The sequence below is a fragment of the Phocoena sinus genome, chromosome 8 (genome assembly GCF_008692025.1).
Source record: "Phocoena sinus isolate mPhoSin1 chromosome 8, mPhoSin1.pri, whole genome shotgun sequence".
Lineage (NCBI taxonomy): Eukaryota > Metazoa > Chordata > Mammalia > Artiodactyla > Phocoenidae > Phocoena > Phocoena sinus.
Genome location: NC_045770.1, coordinates 80,240,202 through 80,266,229, shown reverse-complemented (window position 1 = coordinate 80,266,229; position 26,028 = coordinate 80,240,202). Strand labels below are relative to the sequence as shown.

The following is a 26,028-nucleotide window of genomic DNA, read 5'->3' as shown; positions in this document are numbered from 1 at the left end:
TTGGTATTTTTGCCAATAATTTGGGGTAATTTTTTAAAACGTAAGTCAAACATGATGTGTAAAATCACAGGATCTCAGGGTTGGAATAGACATAGAGTTCAGCTGGTATGATGGTTTTTTTAGGGGGCTTACCCCTCTGCTACTCCCATTGAATGAAGATAAGTGGGTTATTATCTTCCTTAGAGAAATATTTATATATTGTTTATATAATAAATTGGGAAAGGTTGTACTGTATTAGGTATACAAACATCTTTCACACAAGTTTTTCATGCAGTGCTTACACCAACTCATTGAGGAAGACATTTTTAGCTCTACTTTACAGTTGAGGAATCACGTGGTCAGAGTTTTAAGTAAAAAGTGGGCAGGGCCTCAAAATCAAGTATTTGGATTACATGTTTAATGTTCTTTCCACTATTCCATAGCTGCCAGGGGGCTCATATTTTATAAAAAGGATAAAATATATTAAGAACTCATTAAAAACTACTTGAACTTACAAATGGGTGGAAATTTAAATTATCTCTTTATATCTTAAAAGTCAAAGGACCAGAAAAAGAAAGTGGGTAATTTTTATGTGAATGACTGTTTTGCAAGTTCTTTTTTTTTTTTTTTTTTTTTTTATAAATTTATTTATTTATTTTTGGCTGTGTTGGGTCTTCATTTCTGTGCGAGGGCTTTCTCCAGTTACGGCGAGCGGGGGCCACCCTTCATCGCGGTGCGCAGGCCTCTCTCTCACTGTCGCGGCCTCTCCCCTTGCGGAACACAGGCTCCAGACGCGCAGGCTCAGCAGTTGTGATGTGGCTCACGGGCCTAGTCGCTCCGCGGCATGTGGGATCCTCCCAGACCAGGGCTCGAACCCATGTCCCCTGCATCGGCAGGCAGACTCCCAACCACTGCGCCACCAGGGAAGCCCGCAAGTTCTTTAAAGTACCTTTTCTCAGATAGTAAGGGAGTTTCTTTTATAAATTCAGTATTAATGTGCTCAACATATCCTCTTGTCATAGATTTTTAAACATGAACATAATTGATTATGATTGTCAAATGATCGTAATTGTCACAAATTCTGGATTCATGGAACTGAATTAATGAGGCTATGATGCTATTTTGTTCATGTATACGACTGATTTTTATCTCTATATATACGCAATCATAATTTCTATTTTTTAACAGTTGAAGAGCAATGTTCTTAACCTCGACAATCACATAACTCAGTATGTAAAGATCTGTAATGAACAGAAGGAAGAGGTATGTCTCCTCTTTACATTGTGGCTAATCTCCCTCAATTCCTCATTTATGGGATTCTGCAATCTTTATTGTCTAAAACTTTGATTTGCTTTTCTTTTATAATTGAAATCTTGCTTTTTCAGTTATTTTTCATAGCTGAAATTTTTCTGTGGCCATGTATAATGGAGACAAATAATTTGTTTTGTATTTTAACTACTGTTTCTCTCTATTAGATTTTAATGTTAAAAGAAAAACTAAAGGCCTATGAAGAACAGAAAGCCTTTACTGATGAAAATAACAAAGTAATGATTTCAAACCCTCAGGAAAAAGAAATTGAAAGGTAAAATTGACATTAAGATCTCAGTTTGAGGATTTTGTGAAATTTAGTCAGCTATTTAAAGTTTAAAATTTAGTCAGATATTTTGTTATCATCATCATTTGTTGTATGTCTTTATATATCCTCAACTGAATTCAGGAAGTCACTGAATTGGCCTTATATTGCACACGTTGGAGGTCAGGTAATTTTAAGTGTGATTATACAGATAATGAGAACCAGGTCTTAGGTATAAGATGGAGAAAGAAAGCCAATTATGCCACTTATGAAATTGGTTTTTAGTAGTTTCCATATTTTTCTTCCATAGTGTCTTACTCCCTTCTGGCTTCTATAACGAAGTACCACAGACTGGGTAGCGTATAAACAAACAAACAAAAAATTATTTCTTATAGTTCTGGAAGCTGGAAGTCCTAGATCAGGGTGCCAGCATGGTTGTTTGAGGACCTTCTTCCACATTGTAGACTTCTCCTTGAATCCTCACATTGCCAAAAGAGAGGGAGATCTCTCTGGAGGCTCTTTTATAAGGGCACTAATCCCATCCATAGGATCTCTGCCCTCATGACCTGATCACCTCCCAAAGGCTCCGCTTCCCAATACCATCAGCTTGGGTGTTAGGTTTCAACATTTAAATTTGGGGGGACACAAACATTCAAGCATCTGGCATTATCATTATTTACATGGTTCATGTAAATCATACCTACCCTTTCCAGACTTTATATAACTCTAATAATCCACTTAATTGAGTTTAAGCAGTTAATTATTTGAAGGGACATCTCTCAGTGATATAAATTGACATAGAAATATGATCTGTACCCTCTAAGCTTTTAGCAGGTAAATTTTAAAAAAAGAAAGCTGTAATACAGTACTTGCAAGTACTTTTTTCCTAAGCAGTTAAGACAATTTCCAAGTTGTCCTGATGGGACAATAGTTCAAAAGCTGTAAATCTTGAGTAGTTCTAAGCAGACAGTAAGGAATTCTTGGATCAAACAAGTTTGAAAATTATTCCTTACTTAAGGAATCTAAGAGGTTTCCAAAGTACATCAGCATATTAAAAGCTTAGAGGCCCTGTAGGAAAGGAATCTGTTCACCTTTGATTAAAATTGAGTAATTATTCTCCAAAGCTAATTTTCTATTATCGTTAGTATGAGAAACTAACCACATCTTAAACCATTGATTATTCATACTGTTTTGGGACTCTTGAGTTTGTAGAAGATGTTTTAGGGTACATAAGGAAGACTAGTTGGCAGTGATTTTCAACCTAGTTTCAAGTACAACACTTTTTAAAAATTGGATTTGTGTATTGACGTTTATATAAAATATCCTTGATTTTAAAAAAATCATTTATTCTGCCTCAGTAGACCCCAGATGCTAAGATAACTTCTTCTAATAAAATAACACTTTATGTTTGTAGCTGGCTTTGTAGATTTTGATGATTTTTAGGCCCACATTAATTTCATCTGATCACTACAACAACTCTGAAATTTGAAGTGGGGTATTGTTTTCTAACTTACAGATAAGGGCAAGAAATATATATCATCTCTTTCAAGTATTAATCCTTTGCTCCCATGCTATGCTATTTTACAAATACCATAAGAAGTAATTAAACAGTTATTTCTCTCTATCAGTGATAATGAGTCCATTTTTCATATAGCATAAAGTTGACCTATGTATTGTTATAGTACAATACCTCTGTTTATACCAGAGATTTCCTAAAGTGTTTAAATTATTTTCTGTTAATCCCCCTAACAACCCATTGACAAAATAAAGTTATATTTAATAGTCTTACGATGCTTTTTGTTATATTCTACCAATTTTACAGTGTCTTTTAAAAAATAACAAGCAAAATGATTCCTCATATTCCTTTAATCTTAACAATGAAAGCTTTTAACTCTGCTGTTATTAGTTGTGTTATTATATTTTGTTAGTCAAATGTAGGATTGGTCCTCATGCAACCAGATATCTTGTCAGTGATGCATGTTTCTTGAAAATTAAAGCAGTGACCAACTGCTCAAATTTGGAGTCGTTGCTTGCATAAAATTGCTCAGCAGTGCTTAACCAGATCAGTTACCAATTAAAACCTTACAAATTGGTAGACTTTTCTGGAGTTGATGTGGCTTTAAGTCATTGACTCTTTCTGGTAAAATGATTCAAGAAGGAGATGGCCTGAGCTATGAAATAAACACTTATCTGGATATTTTTTGCATTTCAACCTGACTTAACCAACAATAAAAACTTTGAGTTTTAATTCACTCAACAGGTTAAATAATTTACTTGTATTTATAAAGCAGGTAATAATAAAATTATATACCCCATAGCCTTTGTCATTTTCTCACAAAAGTATCTGTCTCCTTAAATAAATATATGGAATACCTTTGATCATACTTCACATAGAATTTTTTTAAATGGCATGAATTTTCAGTTTCTTTAAAAAATAACATTTTTATGAAGTTTAAACAGATAAAGGGAAGAATATACAGTATTTTCTCTCTATTAAAGCTATTTGGAAAGATAATATTCAAAAAATCATAAAAAGAAAGTACAGTTGTTCTTTATACAGAGTAATTATAAAACTTCACTTGTGACTATACCAAGAAAATTGTCTAGAGTTTATCATATGTCACCTAAAGTTATTAGCAAAGATTTTTCTTTTCTAGCTATTTGAATGTTTTAAATGACTAGAAAATAGTTATTATTAGTCAATCCCTTAGGGCTCTCTGTTTTAAAAATGACAGTTTTTTTTTTAAAAAGAGCTCTCTAGAAACCTTTGATACTAATTCCCTTCCTTCCATCCTAAACCATACACCACCAACTAAAATAAATCTGGACCATAAAATTTTGAAATTGACAAATATTTAACTATGTCCTTGGGTGAAGTGTTCCAGGAAAACTAAGAAATTATCTTTGGGTGTAACCTAAAGATAACTTATCAAATCATTTACTGGCCTTAGCCTTGTTGTAATATAATACAATGAAATTGCAATGTCCATACATACTTCCTATGAAATATTTATCAGTTTGACAAAACTGCAGTAAAGTCGATGTATTGTGGTTTAATATTCATTCTCAATAGTTTCATTAAGAACTACTGACGTAAATTGTCAGTGTTTTTACCACAGATCCTTACAAATATATCTAAAATTCTGGCCAAAGAAACTTTATTTTTAAATGCATATACTTTGTTACCATTTTATTTTAAAAGCTTCAAGTTAATTTTTCTTTGAGAGAAAAATTGTTTGCCTATGTGCGATTGTTTATACTGTTACTGTAGCTCAGACCTGATCTGTGACCAATATTCTGCTGACCCTGGAGAATGCAGGATTGCAGGCTCCTTTTAGGGCTTTCATAGAAGTGATTCAGCTTGAGGTCTTTATGCATTTTCAGGAGATGTGAGTCACACTCCCCAACTTTGATTCCCTATATCTATATTGCCCTTTGGAGGAAGCACAGTGGAGGGGCTTTTCCTAGATTTACCACATTGTAAACTTGGATGTTTTCGGTCCTGGCATTGTCAGCTGACTCTTAGCCAAGCTGTAGGGGGTACCTAACCATATGGTGTGTTTTCACTGTAACAAGTTCTAAAGCTAAAAACTGGCTATCTCACTTTCCCTAGGGCGCCATAGAGGCACCATATGATTATGCCACCCACTGCTTATTTCTTCACAGCGAGCCAACACCAGAAGAACACATAATACTGTGTTGCTTCTGAGGCCTTATGAATTGGGAGAGTACAGGTCCACTTTATCATCCTTTTCTTACATACAAAATATTTTATTTTTGGTAAGCTACTGGATTATGCAGACCAAATACAGCATATGACTAATACCATAGGCCTTAAAATACCTATATCTTTTAATAACATGATCTTTGGAGGAGAGAGAGAGAAACCCAGTGCTGTAAAAATAAAGTTCAGAACCCATTCCAAACATTTTTGTTGTTTAATAGGAAAACAGTCACTCAAACCTATTTACTGTTTATCATTGAATCTAATTCTATGAATGGTGTATATTCTCTTGTTCATGCACTTCATTTTTTTTTAACATCTTTATTGGAGTATAATTGCTTTACAATGTTGTGTTAGTTTCTGCTGTATAACAAAGTGAATATATGTATACATATATCCCCATATCCCCTCCCTCTTGTGCCTCCCTCCCACCCTCCATGTCCCACTCCTCTAGGTCGTCACAAAGCATCGAGCTGATCTCCCTGTACTGTGTGGCTGCTTCCCACTAGCTATCTATTTTATGTTTGGTAGTATGTATGTCCATGCCACTCTCACTTTGTCCCAGCTTACCTTTCCCCCTCCCCATATCCTCAAGTCCATTCTCTAGTAGATCTGTGTCTTTATTCCCATCTTGCCCCTAAGTTCTTCATGACCGTTTTTTGTGTGTGTGTTTTTTTTTTAGATTCCATATATATGTGTTAGCATATGGTATTTGTTTTTCTCTTTCTGACTTACTGCACTCTGTATGACAGACTCTAGGTCCATCCACCTCACTACAAATAACTCAGTTTCGTTTCTTTTTATGGCTGAGTAATATTCCATTGTATATATATGCCACATCTTCTTTATCCATTCATCTGTCGATGGACACTTAGGTTGCTTCCATGTCCTGGCTGTTCTAAATAGTGCTGCAGTGAACACTGTGGTACATAACTCTTTTTGACTTATGGTTTTCTCAGAGTTTATGCCCAGTAGTGGAATTGCTGGGTCCTATGGTAGTTCTATTTTTAGTTTTTTAAGGAACCTCTATACTGTTCTCCATAGCGGCTGTATCAATTTACATTCCCACCAACAGTGCAAGAGGGTTCCCTTTTCTCCCATTTATTGTTTGCAGACTTTTTGATGATGGCCATTCTGACCAGTGTGAGGTGATACCTCATTGTAGTTTTGATTTGCATTTCTCTAATGATTCGTGATGTTGAGCATCCTTTCATGTGTTTGTTGGCAATCTGTATATCTTCTTTGGAGAAATGTCTATTTAGGGTCTTCTGCCCATTTTTGGATTGGGTTGTTTCTTTTTTTGATACTGAGCTGCATGAGCTGCTTGTATATTTTGGAGACTAATCCTTTGTCAGTTGTTCATTTGCAAATATTTTCTCCCATTCTGAGGATTGTCTTTTCGTCTTGTTTATGGTTTCCCATGCATTTCTTTAAGTAAACTTTGCATTATCTATCACAAAATACTGAGATTCTATGTGTTTTATTTTTGGTAGATTTCAAGAAATTCTGAACTGCTTGTTCCAGAATCGAGAAGAAATCAGGCAAGAATATCTGAAGTTAGAAATGTTACTTAAAGAAAATGAACTTAAATCATTCTATCAACAACAGTGCCATAAGCAAATAGAAATGATGTGTTCTGAAGACAAAGTAGAAAAGGTATTTAACAACTTTATCCTTAAATTGTAGAGAATGTAAAAACATGGGGACTTATAATTCTAGAAATTTGATAGGTGATGTTGCTTAATCACCCATTCTCTACAAATCCCTAGAAATGCTAGAGGAAATGTAGAAGACATTGTTTTAAATGTATAGTTAAGTCTACAAGAAAAAAATTAAATTCCTAGGTGTGAGAAACAAAAAGGAAACAAAACCCCTAAAATCTCAGTTATGACTGTTGCTTCTGTGAGGATGATGGAATGCTTAACAGGTAGGTAACACACTCAGGGAGAGTTGGGTACCAACATGGGGCAGTGAGAACAGTCCACCCCAGATGCAGGCAGTAGTTTACAACTTAGACCATTGGGAGGTTTTTTTCCTCCCCAGGGAAGAATATTTTGTCACTGGCATTGTTACAGTTTCCACTGCATCAGTGCTAAAAAAAAAACCAGATCAACTTTTAATCAGTTTTATTGTTTAATGTAGTAGTGCACTGCCCTTCCCCTTCACACACACAGACCACTTTCACTACTCTGCTTTGATGTACACCACTACTTAGGTAGGGGGCCCGAGGGAGACAGGGAGTTAGAAATGACAGTCCCCACATAAAGCCAGGAATCTCAGAGACCTTCACTCTTCATATTGGAAATACAGCAGGAGAAAACATTTTACCAACTAGCACAGGAAAACAAGAAACCAAACCTAGGGTAAGAAAAAAAAGTCTCATTTGAAGACTGTCATTATAGATATACTTTTCACTATAGATTTTCATTATAGATTATACTTTTATAATCCATGTGTTTTATTTAGCAAATCCCTAAAGTGAGACATTAGCACAGAAAATGGCATCAGAGCAGTGATAATCTATAGGAAACTGAGCAGAGGCAATGCAGAATCAGCCTAGTGAAACAGATCCTCAATTCAAACCACTAATGAGAGCTCACTGTCCAAACTTACAAAACCCATGAAACAATCCTCCACAAGCAAGTCAGCAGAGTTAGCAAATATGACAGAATCCCCCAAACGTCAGATACTATAGCAACCTGATAAAACCTATAAAAATGAATAAAGTCATCAAAGAAGGACTTAACAATAAAGGAATCAAAGAAAAAAAGAACATACATATATGAGAAGAAAACAAATGACACTTCCAGAAAGTAAAGATTTATTTACTGAAACTTAAAATTTCAGTTTATAGGTACAATACTAGACAATGTTTTAAATACTTCACGTACATTAACTCATTTAATTCTCAGAAAATCCTGTGGGCTATGTGATATTATTGTCCTTGTAATTAAGATGAGGAAACCAAGGCACAGAGAAGTCATTCTGCCAAAGGTTACCCAGCTCATAGAGTAAGAGCTATGATTTGAACTCAAGCCAGCTGATTCCAGATCCTGAGCTCTTATCCCCGTCCTTTTATGCATGTTAGATATAGCTAAAGAGAGAATTAAAGAACTGGGAGATCTGAGGAAATCACACCAAATACAGGATAAAAAGATAGCAGAGGTGAACAAGATGTTGCTATTTGAAAGATAGACTAGAAAGTCATGCATTCATCTAATAGATATTCTGAAGGAGATACATTAGTGCAAAAGAACAAAGGATAATGTGCAAAGTCTAAGGCTCAGAATTTTCTAGGACTATTAAGATGTGAATAAGATGTAAATTCAAGAAACATGAGTTCTAAGCAGGATAAAAGAATGTATACTTGGAGGTGTGCAACTCCAGAGCACCAAAGATCAGAAAAATAAACATTTTGAAAATACTGGATTTCCCCCAGTTTGGTGTTCATTGATGATAAGGTTAATTGCATTTTTAAGTACTATTTTATACTTAGTAGTATAGTGCTTTAAGAAACTAACATTTTAGGTTTTTGTCAGCCTATGAAATGGGAAAGATGTGATGTGCTAAGAAATTAATCATAAAGTATTAATAAATATATCATGACAATGAATTTATAAGTAGCTATTAAGCTATATTATCAAAATTAGTAATTTATTTACTGAATATGCATTTATTATGCCTTATTGAAGCTATCTTTGTTTTAAACCACTTTATTGATATATATGATTAATGTATGAAGAAACCATAAATATTTAATATAGACAATTTGACGGGTTTGGTGATAAATATATACTAGTGAAACCATCACCATAATCTATGCTATAAGCCTGTACCTTACCTCCTAAAGTTTCCTCCGACCCTCTTTATTAGTAGTAGTATTATATTAATAACAACACTTAACATAAGACCTACCCTCTTAGCCATTTTTAAGTATACAACAATAGACTATCATTCACCTTTTAAAAAAGAAGAAAATTCTACCAATTGCAACAACATAGATGAACCTGGAGGACATGCTAAGTGAAATAAGCCAGACACAGAGGGACAAATTTTACATGATACCATTTATATGAAAAATCTAAAATCGTCAAACTCAGAAGTAGAATCAGATGGTGGTTGCCAGAGGCTGTGGGGAAGGCAAAACCAGGAAGTATTAGTCAAAGAGTACAAAGTGTTAGTTATACAAGACAAACCCTAGAGATCTACTTCTCTACAGCATAGGGCCTATAGTTTATAATGTATTGAATACTGAAAATTTCTTTTTGATTTTGTTTATCAAATGCATTTAAAATATTCCTCACATCCTTTTAAGGCAAAAGAAAAATAGAATTTATATCTTTATTTGAAATTTGTTGCTGTAGTTGTACTTTAACTTTCTTGAACTGCAAAATTGTTGCCAGTATTTTTGATGACCTTCGTGACTTCCAAATAACAGAATATCTTATAGAATTAATATATCAGTTTGTTGTTGTGAAATCCTTTCATATGTTTGTTAAATGGAATTCTGAAATACTGTTATATTTACCTATTCTAAAAGTTGTATGTATTATCTCAATTAATTGCACTTATTATAGAGTTATTTTCAGTGGGGATAATAATTCTCAATTTTGTGTAGGTATCCATTAAATAAATATCAATTATCTGAAAGTGCAATTATCTGATTTATCTCTTGAAAAAAGGCAAGAAATTCAGTCATGGAAAACTGCTAGTGACTTAATACCTCAACTTTTAACAACAGCTTGTTTTGAACACTTTTGTTTATATGCAGAGCATTGTGCTAGACACAATAGAGGTTAAAAAAAGTATAAGACAATATATGTACTTCAGTAATTTATAGGCTAGTTGGAGCAATAAACTGATATAAAAATGACACAGCACTATATGATTGTGCTGTAAGGAGTAGTGCAATAATAAAAACAGCTAATATTATTGAGCATTAACTACGTGCCAGATACTTTTCAAAGTCCTTTGCATGGGTTAATTCATTTAGTATTTATAACAAGCCTATGAGGTAGATCCTGTATTATCACCATTTGTGAGCAACAGAGATACTGAGAATTAAAGTAAGCTGTCTAGAGTTATACACCTAATTAATGTGGTTGAACCAATATTAAACTCTGGATGTCTGGCCTCAGTCTGCACTTTTAATCATTCTGCTATACTATAAGTACTTTAAGTGCTATAGCCATTCAAAGGAGAAAACAGTGGCTTCCAGTTGTTGTGGTGGAGAAAGGCTTCCTAGTGGAGAGATGAGATTTATACTGGGCGTTGCATGAGAATATTAGAGGGAAAAGAATAAAAGGAATAGTGTATTCAAATGAGGACACCAGTTTGACCAGAACACAGCATATTTGTAGGTCAGTGTATGTGGAAGTACATAACTATACTCTCAACACTTCCTGCCAATTCCCACTGCTTTACCCATAGCAGATATCATTGATTGATTACAGCACTCTTTCTCTCTGAATCTGAAGTTGCCAGAGTTAACCACTATAAATAGATTGAAAATGGCACATGATATAAGATATATTTTGCTATATTGGGAATTAGTCAATTCCGGATAGAATAAAAGGCCAAATTGTGGAAGCTTTGGTTGCCAAGAATTATACGGTCTATTTGTGTAGTCAAAAGGCAGTCTTTGAAGCAAATGAGTAGTGTATTATCAGAGCTTAGAATCAGATTGCCATTTTTTGAACATTAGAATATTAGTACAATTAGTAAGTTTGGTCTATTTAATCCCAAGCTAATTTAAATCATGGTTATTTTAGCCTGTTTTACTTACCCCATTGAATTGTGAATGTGCATGCTTGGAAACATTAAGACATAGAGTAAGGAAATGGCTTTGGCTGGTTTCTGTAATCTTTTTCTGTTTTCATCTTTATTCTGCTTTTTTCAACCCACTTGCCTTTTCTGATATCTCACTTTTGGTCATTTCAATCTATGTTCCAATTCTTATAGCTATTCTTACGAGACTAAGATTAGCTGAGTCTAATAGCTAATGAGACTTACCTAAGCAATGAGAATAAAACCTCTTAAGTTTATTGGTTGTAAACTATTGAAAAACATAGAAAGACATCTAGAGGCTGAGTGTGTTCTCACAGAAGTGTCAAACTATAGTTTTACTAAACTGCTTGCTAGGTCAAGGAATTTTAGATTTGTCTTGGACCCTCTCTGAAGAGGTTTACTCTCATAATTGCTGAAAGAATCTCACTGATTAAGCTATAAATGGTTCTTGAGTATGGACTCTGAGAGTAGTATTAAAGTGAAGTTCCGGGGTAAATTTATAGTCATATAAAGATAATACACAAATTATTTTCAGTGAAATAATCAGTTTACCGTGTTAGCAGTCAGTTCTTTTGCACAAAGCAATAATAATACCTAAATTTTAGAATTTCATGCTTATTCTCACTCGAGACCTTTTGCGTTATTCTGGAGATTTTGTTAATAAAATATGTAAAGCTTTTTTGAAACTTTAATGGGAAACAATTAACTTTAATGTCAGGGTTTAACATACATATTTTAGAATTTATTTCCAAACACTTACTTGGTACTTATTTCAGAACAGTAATTCAATAAGAATTACCCTGATGGAAAATGTCCCCATGGAGAACCATCATAGAGTCTACATTTGATGAACATTAGAAGTACAAACTCAAAAAACATACCCTCTGGGATTTTTAGTCAGGATCTTTTGGTATTAAATATTGACTGCCATCAGACCTGCAGATCATGTCCTGCCCTGGTTTCTAAGAGTACCTACAACATTTTTAAACATTAAAGGAAAATAAAGGTAGTTTGATATAATGCCTTCCTTCAGGCAGGTACAGTACTTTTATGTTCATTTTTCAAATAAGGTGACTGAAGAGCCACTGAGATTGACTTGCCTAAGTTTTCACACCTGCTGAATAGCAGAAGAAAGTCAAGAAGCCACATATGCTACCTTCTGTTGGATACCAGTGGCTCTAAACTTTCCAGGCTTCAGGACCCCTTTCTGCTTTAAAATAAAATATTTAGGACCCCAAAGAGCTTTTGTTTATGTGGATTTCATCTACCAATGTTCTATTAGAAATTTAAACTGAAATTTACAAAAATACGTTATGTATTAGCTAACTTAAGAACAATCAATTACCCATTGCATGACAACGTAACATTTTAATGAAAAATAACTAATTATTTTCTAAAACAAAAAGAGGTAGTGAGAAGAGTGACATTATTACCTATTTTTGCAAATTTCTTTAATGGCTGGCTTTTCCTCAAAATGTCAACTTACCTTTTCTTTTATTAAAGATAATAAGGAAGTAGAACTTAATCTCCTAAAGAGAGTAGGTTTTTAATCAAGTTCAAATGTAGTTCCTGCTCCTTTTTTCATTTTCCTTTCCATTTTTCATTTTTTTTCATAGGATGTGTTCATCCCTACTTCCAAAACCAGCTACAAGTGCTTGTTCTAATCTTTGGGGATCTGTTGTCTCAGGTCCAGCTATCAAATCTGATGATTATTGAGTTTAGTGTCTTTTGGAAAATAGTCCAAAGAGGTCAAGCTGTTCTGGCCCACAGTGCCCATGATAGTGTGCAAGACCCTTGGGGTAAAAAACCAGAAGGCCAGTTTTGATCTCAATTCATGTGTAGGTAAAACACCGAAAATATTTGGACTATCCAGTATGTGTCCTGAACCAACCATCAGGCGAGATCAGATGTTTATGACACCTGGATATAAGCTCTCTTTTCTTTCATTGGCAACAGCCAATCTAAAGGCCTTGTAGACAAAACCACAACAATAGAATACTTTACTTCTTCACATCTTTCAAACTGAAGGAAAGACAAGAGCAGGACATGTATCTATTTTGTTTTGAGTAAGGAAATCATGAGATTTATCAGGCCTCACATGAACTTTTCAAATGCAACATTTAAAGGAATGTATTTTGGCAAAAAAAAAAATGTGCTAGTCTTCAATTTGGCCATTGTATTTCTTAAAGTCATAAACTCTCAACATGTAATTTTATAAAAATGACTCACAACTCAATTTCCTGTTTTCCTGCAAGCAGTAGTATTGTGAGATTTCAGAGGAGAAATAGCTTTAAGTACAAAAGTATAGCCTAATTTAATAGACAACAATAGCACACTTAAAAGGAAATATACTACTGTACTAATATCACATACATCACGTATCATAAAAGGTTGACTATTAAATGCATTATTTTTCAGGCCACTTGCAAAAGAGATCATAGACTCGCAATGTTGAAAACTCGCCGCTGCTACCTGGAGAAGAAAAAGGAAGAGGAACTGAAGCAATTTGATGAGAATACTAATTGGCTCCATCGTGTGGAAACTGAAATGGGACTCTTAGGTCAAAATGGTCATATTCCAAAGGTACATATGTGTTTGTATATTCAGATTTATTTTCTAAGAACTGAGTTCATTAAACCCATTGTCTTTGTTATTGAGTAAATATCTTTCATAAGACAACTTTTGGTCCATCTCCCGGAGATTTGACTCATTTTACTGTTTTTAACTGAATATACCTTTGCCTCCCTGATTACCTATTAGATTTGCCTTTCTTGTACTTTCAGAAGAGTAGTTACTTTTAAATGTTATTCTTAAGTGATTGCATCCTTTTATGAGGAGCTCTTAAGTTAGAATGAAGTAATTCTATTTCAGACTGTACTTGAGGTTTCATCATGTAGGTAATTTAAGTTTGTTTTAATACTTGATATTTTGTGCAAAAATAGTTTTAAATGTGGTCAGCATTATTTGTATTATAACTAAAGAAAGCCAGTTTGAAAGCTGTATGCATTTATGTTTATGTACTAAACTGAAGATATTCCACCTAGAATGGCAAAAGTTTATATTTATAAAGAGTAGCGATGGGTAATAATGGTTAATGGCTGAATCAGATCAGAATTGTGTTCAGCTACAATGTTACAGATAGTTTTCTCCCTTAACAGTAGTAAGCTACAGAAGTATGCAGTTCATTCCTAATAAAGTACCTCCCAAATGTCTTCAGTGTCATCATCATACTTTTCTTTTCATAGTTGTGATAACACTATTTCATCTTTAGTCTTGAGTTCACACTTAGGCCAGAAGAGGAATGAAAGAAAGGGGAGAGAGACATCTGTATTGGGAAAGCAAAAACTTTTCCAGAAATCCCTAACAGACATATCTGAATTGACTAGAACTGTCACGTGGCTATCCCTAGATACAGGGGAATCTGGAAGGGTGAGTGTTTTGCTGGACATATTATCATCCTGAACAAAATTAGAGTTCTCTTAATAAGAAAGAAGGGGAAAATTAATATGGAATAAGCAGCTAGCAAACAAACTGCTACAAAGTAACTAATTTTGATCTCTAAATACCTAATACTTTAAAAGAACAACTTTTTTATACTCTTTTTTTTTAAAAGAAGAGTATCTAAAGTCTTTAATTTGATGATGCTCTTCTGAAAGTCTATATTATGTATCAGCTCTGAAATCTTAAAATTTCTATAAAAGCATTAAACTGAAAATAAATACAGGTGAAATGGAGTATAAAATATTCAGTACAAATGAATGCAGCTAGTGACTGTTAATATTCAAAGATATCAATTTTTTGTTATAATTTAAAGATATTAACCAATGCATCATGACTAGGAAAATCGATATAAATGTCCATCCTTTTAACACTGAAGCTCAGACTGAAGGGAGAGGAGACTAGCAGGAGTAGTGAATGATGACAGTTCAAGGTAGTAAAATTGGAGCAGGGAGCAACAGATACCTTGTTTCCTAAGAAGAGGGCCAAGGATAAACAGAGACTGAATAGTTCTTTAGTGTGGAAATTCATTGAGGGCCAACCAACAGTTTAATCGACACTCAGCAGTCCTAGAAGTCTTCACAATATCTTGATGAAAGTATGCCAGCCAGTTAGTTCAGTAGATTGAATATTAAATGTAGTGCAAAGCATACTTTAATGAGATTTTATAACTTAACTTAATTGACAAAGCACTTTAGAAGATTAATATTCCTTATAGCAAGAATGTAAATATTGGATAGAGGATAGACACTGGAGTTGAAGTGGTTGGTAATTCCATTATTTGATAGTTGTGTTGAATACTAACTCTAATAGTTGTGTTGAATACTAACTCTAACACTAACCATATAACTTGGGGCAAGTTGTTTAACTTCACTGTCTTAACTTCTCATCTTTAAAATATATTTAAGGCATTATGAGCTTAAATAAAATGCTGTATGCAAAGGCCTAGCACCACTTAATACATAATGAGTGGTTGATAAATAATAGTTTAATATTCTAAGCCACATCATAGACATCAATAGCCAAAGAAAGGTGTGTACAAAAGGAACACAGCAGCATTAGCTGTATTATAAAATACATTTGCTATTTTTCCTCCAGAACAGTGTTTCTGACCTTTTTGGGTCATAGATGCCTTTGAGAATCTGATTAAAGAGCTATATATAGATCTTCTCCTAGATGGACGATTCGGGGGGGGGTCGCATTCATACAATTTTACTTTTTTTTTTTTTTGGTCATTTTTTCCATTAATACAACATTAAGGATATCTGCTCTAGAAGAAAGCTAAAGCGCACTTATTTTAAAATGCCATATTCCTCTTAAGATTACGTAATGGACATATTTACATGACTTCAAAGGAATAAGCAAAAAAAACAATGATTAATCAGTAAACTATAATAGGGATTAACTAGGCTTTCAAGCGGTAACGTCTGAAATTCCATGCTTGATCTGAGAATCTAAAGCTGTAGAGGCCCATCATAGAATGCAACAGCCTCCATCAAAGTACTTGTCAGGGTCCCCAAGCCACAGTCTGGATATGTTTTCAGAGAAAACAGCTGATATCCTGGCCAAATGAGTGTTTCTCACTCAGTGCGCAAGAGCTGTTTCTCTTGAAAAGGTAGCAGATATTGAATGTTTATAGTAGTTTTTGGTTTGTTTCACTTATATTTGTCATGTTTCACTTATTTGTTAGAGATTATGTATATCTAAAGAAGTCTTATTCTCAAGGTGATCATTGTCAAAATGACAATGTATTTCTTGGTTAGTTTTCTTTACTATTACTTACGGCCATGATGTTCTAATAGAATATTTAGCCATTCTAGTGAGCAAAAACTTTCTCATGAAGGGTCTAAAAAATGTTTTTGGCATATGGTAAAATATAACATAAAATTTACCAGTTTTAGGTGTACAGTTCAAGTGGCATTATATTCATAAAAAGAATTAATAGATATACATTTTAAAATGTTATTTTCATCTCACAATAGCCTTGCTTAATTTACATTATACTTATAATCTAGTACATTTGTGTAATCAACAATCTAAAATATAGCCCAACTCCAACTAGAGGAGTACTTAAGAACTTTTTAATATTAAAAGAAGCAAAAAAATCAATTGTAGATATTTACTAGTTTGCCTTTGTTTTCCCATATTTATCTTAAGCTCCCAATTTTTAAAATGGTACAGTATTCTTTTTAGTAGTATTATTATTGCTATTTTTTTTTTTTGGCTACTTAGTAGCATTTATAAAGTTAATATTGTTCAGGTTATTTTCAATAAATTTAAATTTTTTCACCATGGTCAAATCTAATTTTTCTAATAATCTGTCTTCTATTACTCTTTTAAGCAGGACTTTTCACACCTGAATATGAATCTGGAATTGATTTTTAAATTCTTGTTTTTTAATGCATTTTATTATAAATAATTTGAAAAAATTAAAATTAAAGCTGTTTCCATTCCCATCATCCTAATCCCACTCTCAGTTTTTTTTTCCTGTGGATATTTTCACAGCTGAAACAGTTATCTATGTATAAGCCATTATTTCTTACATAAACAAACTGAGACATAACTTTGTGAAAAGATTTATCCACAGTTGTACAACTCTGGACAGAGATCCAGTACTGCGACTTTCAAATTGCTGCCCTTTTTTCTATACCCTCCTGCATTATCTACCTCTTAACCTCACGAATTTATCCACTTCTCTGTATCTCCCCCGCCACTACCCTAATTCAGATTCCCAGCCCCCATTATTGGACTGGTACATTTGACCTTTATGCTTCCATTCGTATTCTACTGCAATTCATTCTCTCTACTGCAAGCAAAATGAGCTTTCTCAAAGGTAACTCCGATCATATCACTCTTCAGTACTTTCTCCCTAATGTAAACTCTGTTATGATTTCCCAGGTCTGGCATGGCACCTGAAGACCTTTCACATTTTATATATTGCCTCTCACTATATTCTTACTTCAGCTATTACTAACCTCCCCGTAGCTCTCATAATAGGCTATGCGCTTCCAATCAGATTCAGTCATTAGTGTATCAAAACAAGAAAAAGATTCAAATTGTAAACTTGGTTTTTCAAAGACAACAAACTAGCCAAGAACAATTATTGAGTAAAATAATTATACAGTCAAGGCTTGTCTCTTTAAGAGTGGTGCAAGAAGATAAAACAATAGGATTAACAGAGGGAGTAAATAAAGAAGGGTTTTGTTTTTTTTTTAAGAGAAAAGGTGGAATATTTGACAAACATGGTCATACTTTTAGGGTCGTTGAATTTTTTGACTGGAAAAGACTAAAGAGATCATCTAGGCAAGCTCTTAAATTTTAGTCAAGTAAACCGATATCCATAAAGACCATATTTTGGGTTCCAGGTAGCATTTGTGTCATAGTTGAGCCATCTCTAAAATCACCTGATTCATAGGCCAATGCTCTAACCATATCATCCTGACTCCCTAAAGAGAGTTTGCTCTAAAATACTTGCTGTATTTCTTGAAATATAATTATGAATCATGTGAATAAACAACCCCCAATTTTACTATATCTCAGACACATAGAATTACATTGTTTCCCTGTCATAGTGCCCACCACTAGCTTAGGAAGTATTACAAAAAAGAAAAAAATAACTTTAAGCTTACAGAGAACCAGTGGCCAACTGCAGGTTGAGAAGGAGTATTGAAAACCTAAAATGGATTATGGGAATTATCTGTAGGAAGTTTCTAGGCACAGCTCCCCTGATTATAGGATTTTTGTCTCAGCCCCTTACAATGTCCAAAATATTTCACTCCGTTTTATTTTATTAACTAAAATTTTTCCAATTTAAGATTCTGAGAATGCTACTGGATTATTACCATTCATACTTTAGTGTATCCACTTAGCTGACATTTTCCATACTTAAGGTTTAGTAGATTTGAGAAAAGATAAGTAATTTTAGGTGGTAGATTAGAGAACACAGCTGGGAACATACTTCAACATAATAAAGACCATATATGACACTTTTGGCCTAGAATTAAGCTTATACCAAGACTGGATGAAGGTAAGAATTTTTTTTTTTTTTTTTTGGCCACACCTCGCGGCATGTGGGATCTTAACTCCCCAACCAGGGATCAAACCTATGCCCCCTGCTGTGGAAGCATGGAGCCCTAACCACTGGACTGCCAGGGAATTCCCCAAGAGATTTTTTTTGTGGTACGCGGGCCTCTCACTGTTGTGGCCTCTCCCATTGTGGAGCACAGGCTCCGGACACGCAGGCTCAGCGGCTATGGCTCACGGGCCCAGCCGCTCCACGGCATGTGGGATCTTCCCGGACCGGGGCACGAACCCGTGCCCCCCTGCATCGGCAGGCGGACTCTCAACCACTGCACCACCAGAGAAGCCCCCCAAGAGATTTTTATTGTATGAAACTTTTATTATATTGACATAGCCCCTGTCCTGGTGGTATACCTTACGTTCTAATATGGAGAATCTACGAAAAATAAATAAATGGAATTGTTACTAATCAATGCTATGGCAGAAACTATCAGGGGTGGAGAGTGTCCATCTTTAAATGTGAAGCTTAGGAAAAGCCTCCCTGAAGAAGTGACATTTAAGCAAAAATGGGCCATATTCATGTACTTTCAAAGTATTATGAACAAGTTGGATAGACCAAGAAACTGTCACTATAGTAAAATTTGTTCTGAGTTCCTGATGTTCAGTTTCTGAGGAAATTTGAAACTTGTAAGTCATAGACCACCTGTACCAGAACACTTGTTTTTCAAATTGTTCCTAAACATACCACTTCATATTTTTAAGAATTAAAACTATTGACACCAATATAAAATAAGTTTTATTAAAATTGATTTAATTTTAACATTTTTAAATGAATCTGAGGTATAGTGTGCATTATTTTCCCCAGGAACTCAATAAAGAACTTCATTGCCACCATTTGCACCTCCAGAACAAAGATTTGAAAGCACAAATTAAACATATGATGGATCTAGCTTGTCTTCAAGAACAGCAACACAGGCAGACGGAGGCGTAAGTACATGGATTTACCTGTTCTAAAAATTTTAATACTATAGACCTAAGGAACCTGAAGCATAGAAGTTTAGTTTTCCATTGCCAGAAAATTTAATTTTATCCAGTACAAGGTACATATTTTTTTTTAAGTGTCTGCCAGCATCAGAAATCATGCAGAGTTAGAAAACACCGAGAAAGTATAAAGGATGTTGTTCTTCTCCTCTAACTAAGTTTTTATAGTGCTTTATAGTTTTGAAAACATTTTTTAATTTATTATTTTTATGTAATGTATGTCATATAATACAAAATTTCAAAGATGCCTCTACAGTGAAAGAGTCTGTCTTCTACGTGTCCTCTAGCCATCCTTGTCCCCTCCTAGAAACTACTACTATTAATACCAACTGAATTTTTAAGTAGACAGTTTTTCAGCATTCGTAATTCCAGAATGATTTTTTGCTATCATTAAAATGAAGTTATTAAAAGTGTATATTTTTTAACATCATGTCCCAAGTTTTAAGTGATGCTATAGTAGCTCTTTCATGCTCTCTCTACTAACTCAGTAGTAACACCTTTTAATTTTTGAAACATAATAGTAAAAAAGTATAACTTGATCTTTTATTACCTTGGATATGTCAATCAACTCCTTAGGTGTCACTTTCATGCTCTGTAAAAATGAGAAATTTATTTCTCTAAGGGCTTTCTGCCAATCTAAAATTCTACTGGAGTTCTTCTAGTGTTCTCAAATAACTGGTAATTAATTTTCCATACTTTTGATTTAAAGGAAATTATATTAGCATAGTTATTTTTTAAAAGAATAAGAAAAAGGGAAGGAAAAACTTTAGGGAAATATTATCCTGTGGATAGAAGCTCACCCTGCTCTCCCCATACTTTCTATATTTATACCTAGAGCATACATTGAACATTCATTTACTTGTACTCACACCACCTGCAAGAGTTAAAGTTATCAAAGAAACATTAATTTATTTTGACCATACTGTATTTGATATACCATACAAATAGATTAATATATTTAAGATACATTTTTGCCTCAAAATGGGCAAAAAGATTTCTAACTTTGAAAATTGGTGAACCAGAGCATTACAGAGGCAATACAATATAGTAGAAAGAGTATGAGTTTTAGAGTTGGTCTTGAATTCTAGTTTATATGAGCACTATAACCTTGCATAAATTATTTTACCTCACTAACCCTTAGTTTTCTTATATGTTAAATTATACTTTCCCTATAACAATTTTAAAAGGATTAAATAACAAAAAATAATAGGTGTGATGAACTGTCTTAACCTGAGCTTATAGAGTGGAAACAAACAAACAAAAAGATTTAGTATATATTCAGAGTGCTGAAAGAAAAAAATTTTCAACCAATAAGACTACCTCGCAAAGTTATCATTCAGAATTGAAGAAGAAATAAAAGAGTTTTCCATACAAGCAAGAGCTAAAGGAGTTCATCAATCACTTATAAAGCTAGTATGAAGGTTAAAAGAAGAAAGTAGTAAAAATAACTAACTACAATAATTCCTTAAGGAATATACAAGATAAAAAGATATAAAATATAACGTCAAAAACATAAAATGTGGTGGGGGATGAAAACGTAGACCTTGAGAATGCATTCGAATTTAAGTGGCTACCAGCTTTAAATAGACTGTTTTAAATTTGTTGTTATATGTAAGCCTCATGGAAACTTCCAAGCAAAAACCCATAATAGAGGGCTTCCCTGGTGGCGCAGTGGTTGAGAGTCCACCTGCCAATGCAGGGGACACGGGTTCGTGCCCCAGTCCGGGAAGATCCCACATGCCACGGAGCGGCTGGGCCCGTGAGCCATGGTCGCTGATCCTGCGCGTCCAGAGCCTGTGCTCCACAACGGGAGAGGCCACAACAGTGAGAGGCCCTCGTACCACAAAAAAACCTAGAGTAGATGCACAAAAAATAATAAGAAAGGAATTAAGCATGCCGCTAAAGACAGTCATCAAACCACAAAGGAAGAGAACAAGAGAAGAAAGGGACGGAGGAACTACCAAACAGCCAAAAAAGAATTAATAAAATGGCAGTAAGTACATACCTGTTAATAATTACTTTACATGTAAATGTACTAAATGCTCCAGTCGAAAGACAGTGGCTGAATGGATATAAAAACAAGCCCCATCTATATGCTGCCTACAAGAGACTCATTTCAGACATAAAGACAATTCACAGACTGAAAGTTAAGGGATGGAAAAAGGTATCCCATGCAAATGGAAACCAAAAGAAAGCTGGGGTAGCTATACTTATATCAGACAAAATAGGTTTTAAAACAAAGACTGTAATAAGAGACAAAGATCAGCATTACATAATGATAAAGGAGGTCAATCCAACAAGAGGATATAACATTTGTAAATATTTATGCACCTGACATAGGAGAACCTAAATATATAAAGCAAATATTAATAACATAATGAGAAATAGACAGCAATACAATAAGAATAAGGGACTTTAATACCCCACTCACATCAATGGATGGGTCATCCAGACAGAAAATCAATAAGGAAACATCTTCCTTAAACAACATGTTACAGTAGACAAACTTTACAGATATATAAAGAACATTCCATACAAAAGCCACTGAATATACATTCTTCTAAACTGCACATGTGACATTCTCCAGGATAGATCATATCTTAGGCCACAAAATAAGTCTTAACAGATCTAAGAAGATTGAAATCATATTAAGCATATTTTCTGACCACAGTGGTATAAAACTAGAAATGATTCCAAAAAGAAAACTGGAAATTTTACAAACAAGTGATTAAACAACATGCTACTGAACAACCAGTTCATCAAAGAAGTCAAAAGCAAAATCAAAAAATAGACAAACAGAAAAACAAGAATAAAGCCCAACGTTAGTAGTAGGAAGGAAATAGCACAGCTTGGAGCAGAAATAAGTGAAATAGAGACTAAAATACAACAAAAAAGATCAATGAAACCAAGAGCTGCTTCTTTGAAAAGATAAAATTGACAAACCTTTATCTAGACTCATGGAGAAAAACAGAGAGAAGGCTCAGATAAATAAAATCAGAAGTAAAAGTGGAGATGTTACAACTGATACTACACAAATACAAAGGATCCTTAGAGACTACTACAATTATATAGCAACAAATTGGACAACCTAGAAATGGATAAATTGCTAGAAATATACAACCTACCAAGACTGACTCATGAAGAAATAAGAAATCTGAGCAGACCAATTACTAGTAAGGAGATTGAATTGGTACTTAAAAACCTTCCTACAAGCAAAAGTTCAGGACCAGATGGCTTTACTGGTTAATTCTATCAAACATTCAAAGAAAAGTTAATACCAATTCTTCTCAAACTCTTTCAATTAAAAATTAGAAGAGGAGGGAACACTTCCAAACTCATTTATAGGCTAGCATTACCCTGACACCAAAGCCAGACAAGGATAGAACAAGAGAAGAAAATTTCAGGCCAATATCCCTGATGAACATAGACGCAAAAATCCTCAACAAAATATTAGCAAACCAAATTGACCAATACAATACTTTAAAAGGATCATACACCACAATCAAGTGGGGTTTATTCCAGAGATGCAAGGATAGTTCCGCATCTGCAAATCAATCAGTGTGATAACAAAATGAAGGATAAGGCATCATGTGATCATCTCAATAGATGCAGGAAAAGCATGTGACAAAATTTAATATCCATTTATGATTAAACTTGCAACAAAGTGATTATAGAGGGAACATACTTCAACATAATAAAGACCATATATGACATGCCAACAGCTAACATCATACTCAGTGGTGAAAAGCTGAAAAGCTTTTCCTCTAAGATCAGGAAGAAGACAAAGATGCCCACTCTTGCCACTTTTATTCAACATGTACACACTACTGTATATAAAATAGATAACTAATAAGAACCTACTGTATATCACAGGGAACTCTATTCAATATTCTGTAATGACCTACATGGGAAAAGAATCTAAAAAATAGTGGATATATGTATATGTATAACTCATTCACTTTGCTGAACAGCAGAAACTAACACAACATTTTAAATCAACTATACCCCAATAAAAATTAACTTTAAAAAAAATAGTATTAGAAGTCCCAGCCACAGCAGTCAGACAAGAAAAAGAAATAAAAGGCATCTAAATTCAAAAGGAAGGAGTAAAACTGTCACTTTTGCCAATGACATGATATTATAAACAGAAAACTCTGAGGACACACCAAAAAACTATTAGAATAAACAAATTCAGTAAAGTTGCAGGATACAAAAGTCAGTATACAGAAATCTGTTGTGTTTCTATACACTAATAGCAAACTATCAAAAAGAAAATTGAGAAAACAATTCCATTACAATTGCACCAAAAAGAATAAAATACCTAGGAATAAATTTAACCAAGGAGGGGAAAGACCTGTACACTGAAAACTATAAGACATTCATGAAAGAAATTGAAGAAGACACAAATAAATGGAAATATATTCCATGCTTATGGATTGGAAGAATTAGTATTGTTACAATGTCCATACTACCCAAAGCAATCTACAGATTTAGAACAATCCCTATCAATACTCAATGGCATTTTTCACAGAACTAGAACAAACAATTCTAAAATTTGTGTGGAACCACAAAAGACTCCAAATAACCAAAGCATTCTTGAGAAAGACAAAGTGTGAGGGACCACACTCCCAATTTAAAACTATACTACAAAGCAATAATAATCAAAACAGCATAGTACTGGCACAAAAGCAGACACATAGATCAATGGAACAGAATAGAGATCCCAGAAATAATCCCATGCATATATGGTCAATTAATTTACAACAAAGGTGCCAAGAATATACAATAGGGAATGGATAGTCTCTTCAATAAATGGTGCTGGGAAAAGTGCACAGCAACAAGCCAAAGGATATCTTACACCATACACAAAATTGTATGAACTCAAAATAGATTAAAAACTTGTACGTAAGATCTGAAACCATAAAACCCTGAGTAGAAAACATAGGCAGGTAAAAATAACTGTCATATAATACAGCAGTTCCACTTCTGGGTATTTATTCAAAGAAAATGAAAACACTAACACAAAATATAAAGCACACCTGTGTTCATTGCTACAAAAACAAAACCCAAGTTTATAGATACAGAGAACAGATTATACAGGTTGGTGGTGGGGTGTTGGGGGCAGGGATGGGGAATTGGTCAAGGGAGTCACAAAGTACAAATTTCCAGTTATTAAGTAAATCATGGAGATGTAATGTACAGCATGGCAACTATGGTTAATAATACTGTACTGCATATTTGAAAGTTGCCAAGAAAGTAGATCTTAAAAGTTCTCATCAGAAGAAAAAGAATTCTGTGACAGATGTTAACTAGACTTATTGTGATGATCATTTTGCAATATATATCAATATCGAGTCCAAAAACTTAAAAATAAATTTATGAATGCATAAATACATACAAACATACATACATGCACACATATATATATAAATAACATATGTCCTGGGTCCCTGAGACCACCTCCATGTTTGATAATTTACTAGGATGACTCACAGAGCCCATCATATAGTTGACTCCATAGTTATGATTTATTAGAGTAAAAGCATACAAAACAAAATCAGCAAAAGGCAAAGGTGAATGGGGCAAAGAACAAAGGAAACCAGTTAGTGGTAAGCTTTCAAGTGTCCTCATCCAGTGGGCCCACATAGTTGTGCTTAAGTTCTCCAGAAAAAAGTTGTAATGACCCATGTGAAATGATGTCTACTTTGGAATCTCGTTAGGCTGACACTTAGTGTCCTGGATTTTTATTGGGAGCTGGTTGAATAGGTGCCCTGTGCCTAGCAGGGTGAATCAAAATTCTAGACTTTCCAAAAGGAAAGCAGTTGTAAATAACTGTTTTTATTGACTTTCTGATTAATGACTTTTCCCTACAATTGTTACCTACTTGGCTTAAATGGCATACTCCCCACTATCACCAAAAAGAAAAATGTCACAGACTATTTGTACTGCTATCTAAATATTTAAGATTCTTAGATAATAAAGCAGTTATTTCCTTAAGTGTTAAAATTAGTGCCTATTCTTCTCCCACTGCCCTATTCCTACTTCAGATGGTTCTATTCTTCTGGATGTTATGAGTCAGCTGGAACACCAGGACTAAGTCATTTCAAGATTATTCATGTTGTTTGATGTCTTCGTTGATATAAAAGTTAGGAACCACTTATAACTTTTAGTTCTGGCATTTCTTCAGTGAACACTCTTCATGGAGGTCTAATACATAAAAAGATGCATTTAGTACTGCTCTGATTGACAGCAATAGGCGAGATTTTGAATCAGAGCCAAGAATCCAATGCCCCATCATTTTCCTGTACCCACCATACTTTTCCACAATTCTTCCTTCGAATGGCTTTGAAAGCTATTGCTTTAGCTCATGAAGAGCTAACTTCAAGGAAAGTTGACTTTTGTTCAT

The 26,028-nt window shown here is 34.1% G+C and overlaps 1 protein-coding gene across 3 annotated transcripts in view; it reads left to right on the top strand.

Moving 5' to 3' along the window:
* Nucleotides 1-26,028, top strand: part of KIF18A (kinesin family member 18A) — an 81,344-nt gene that overhangs the window by 20,476 nt on the left and 34,840 nt on the right. For all 3 annotated transcript variants that reach the window (XM_032641999.1, XM_032642001.1, XM_032642000.1), the window contains exons 8-12: nt 1,168-1,242; nt 1,455-1,561; nt 6,770-6,932; nt 13,482-13,646; nt 19,447-19,568. In XM_032641999.1, coding sequence (XP_032497890.1) covers nt 1,168-1,242; nt 1,455-1,561; nt 6,770-6,932; nt 13,482-13,646; nt 19,447-19,568 — 632 coding nt within the window. The remainder of the gene's footprint in view (nt 1-1,167; nt 1,243-1,454; nt 1,562-6,769; nt 6,933-13,481; nt 13,647-19,446; nt 19,569-26,028) is intronic.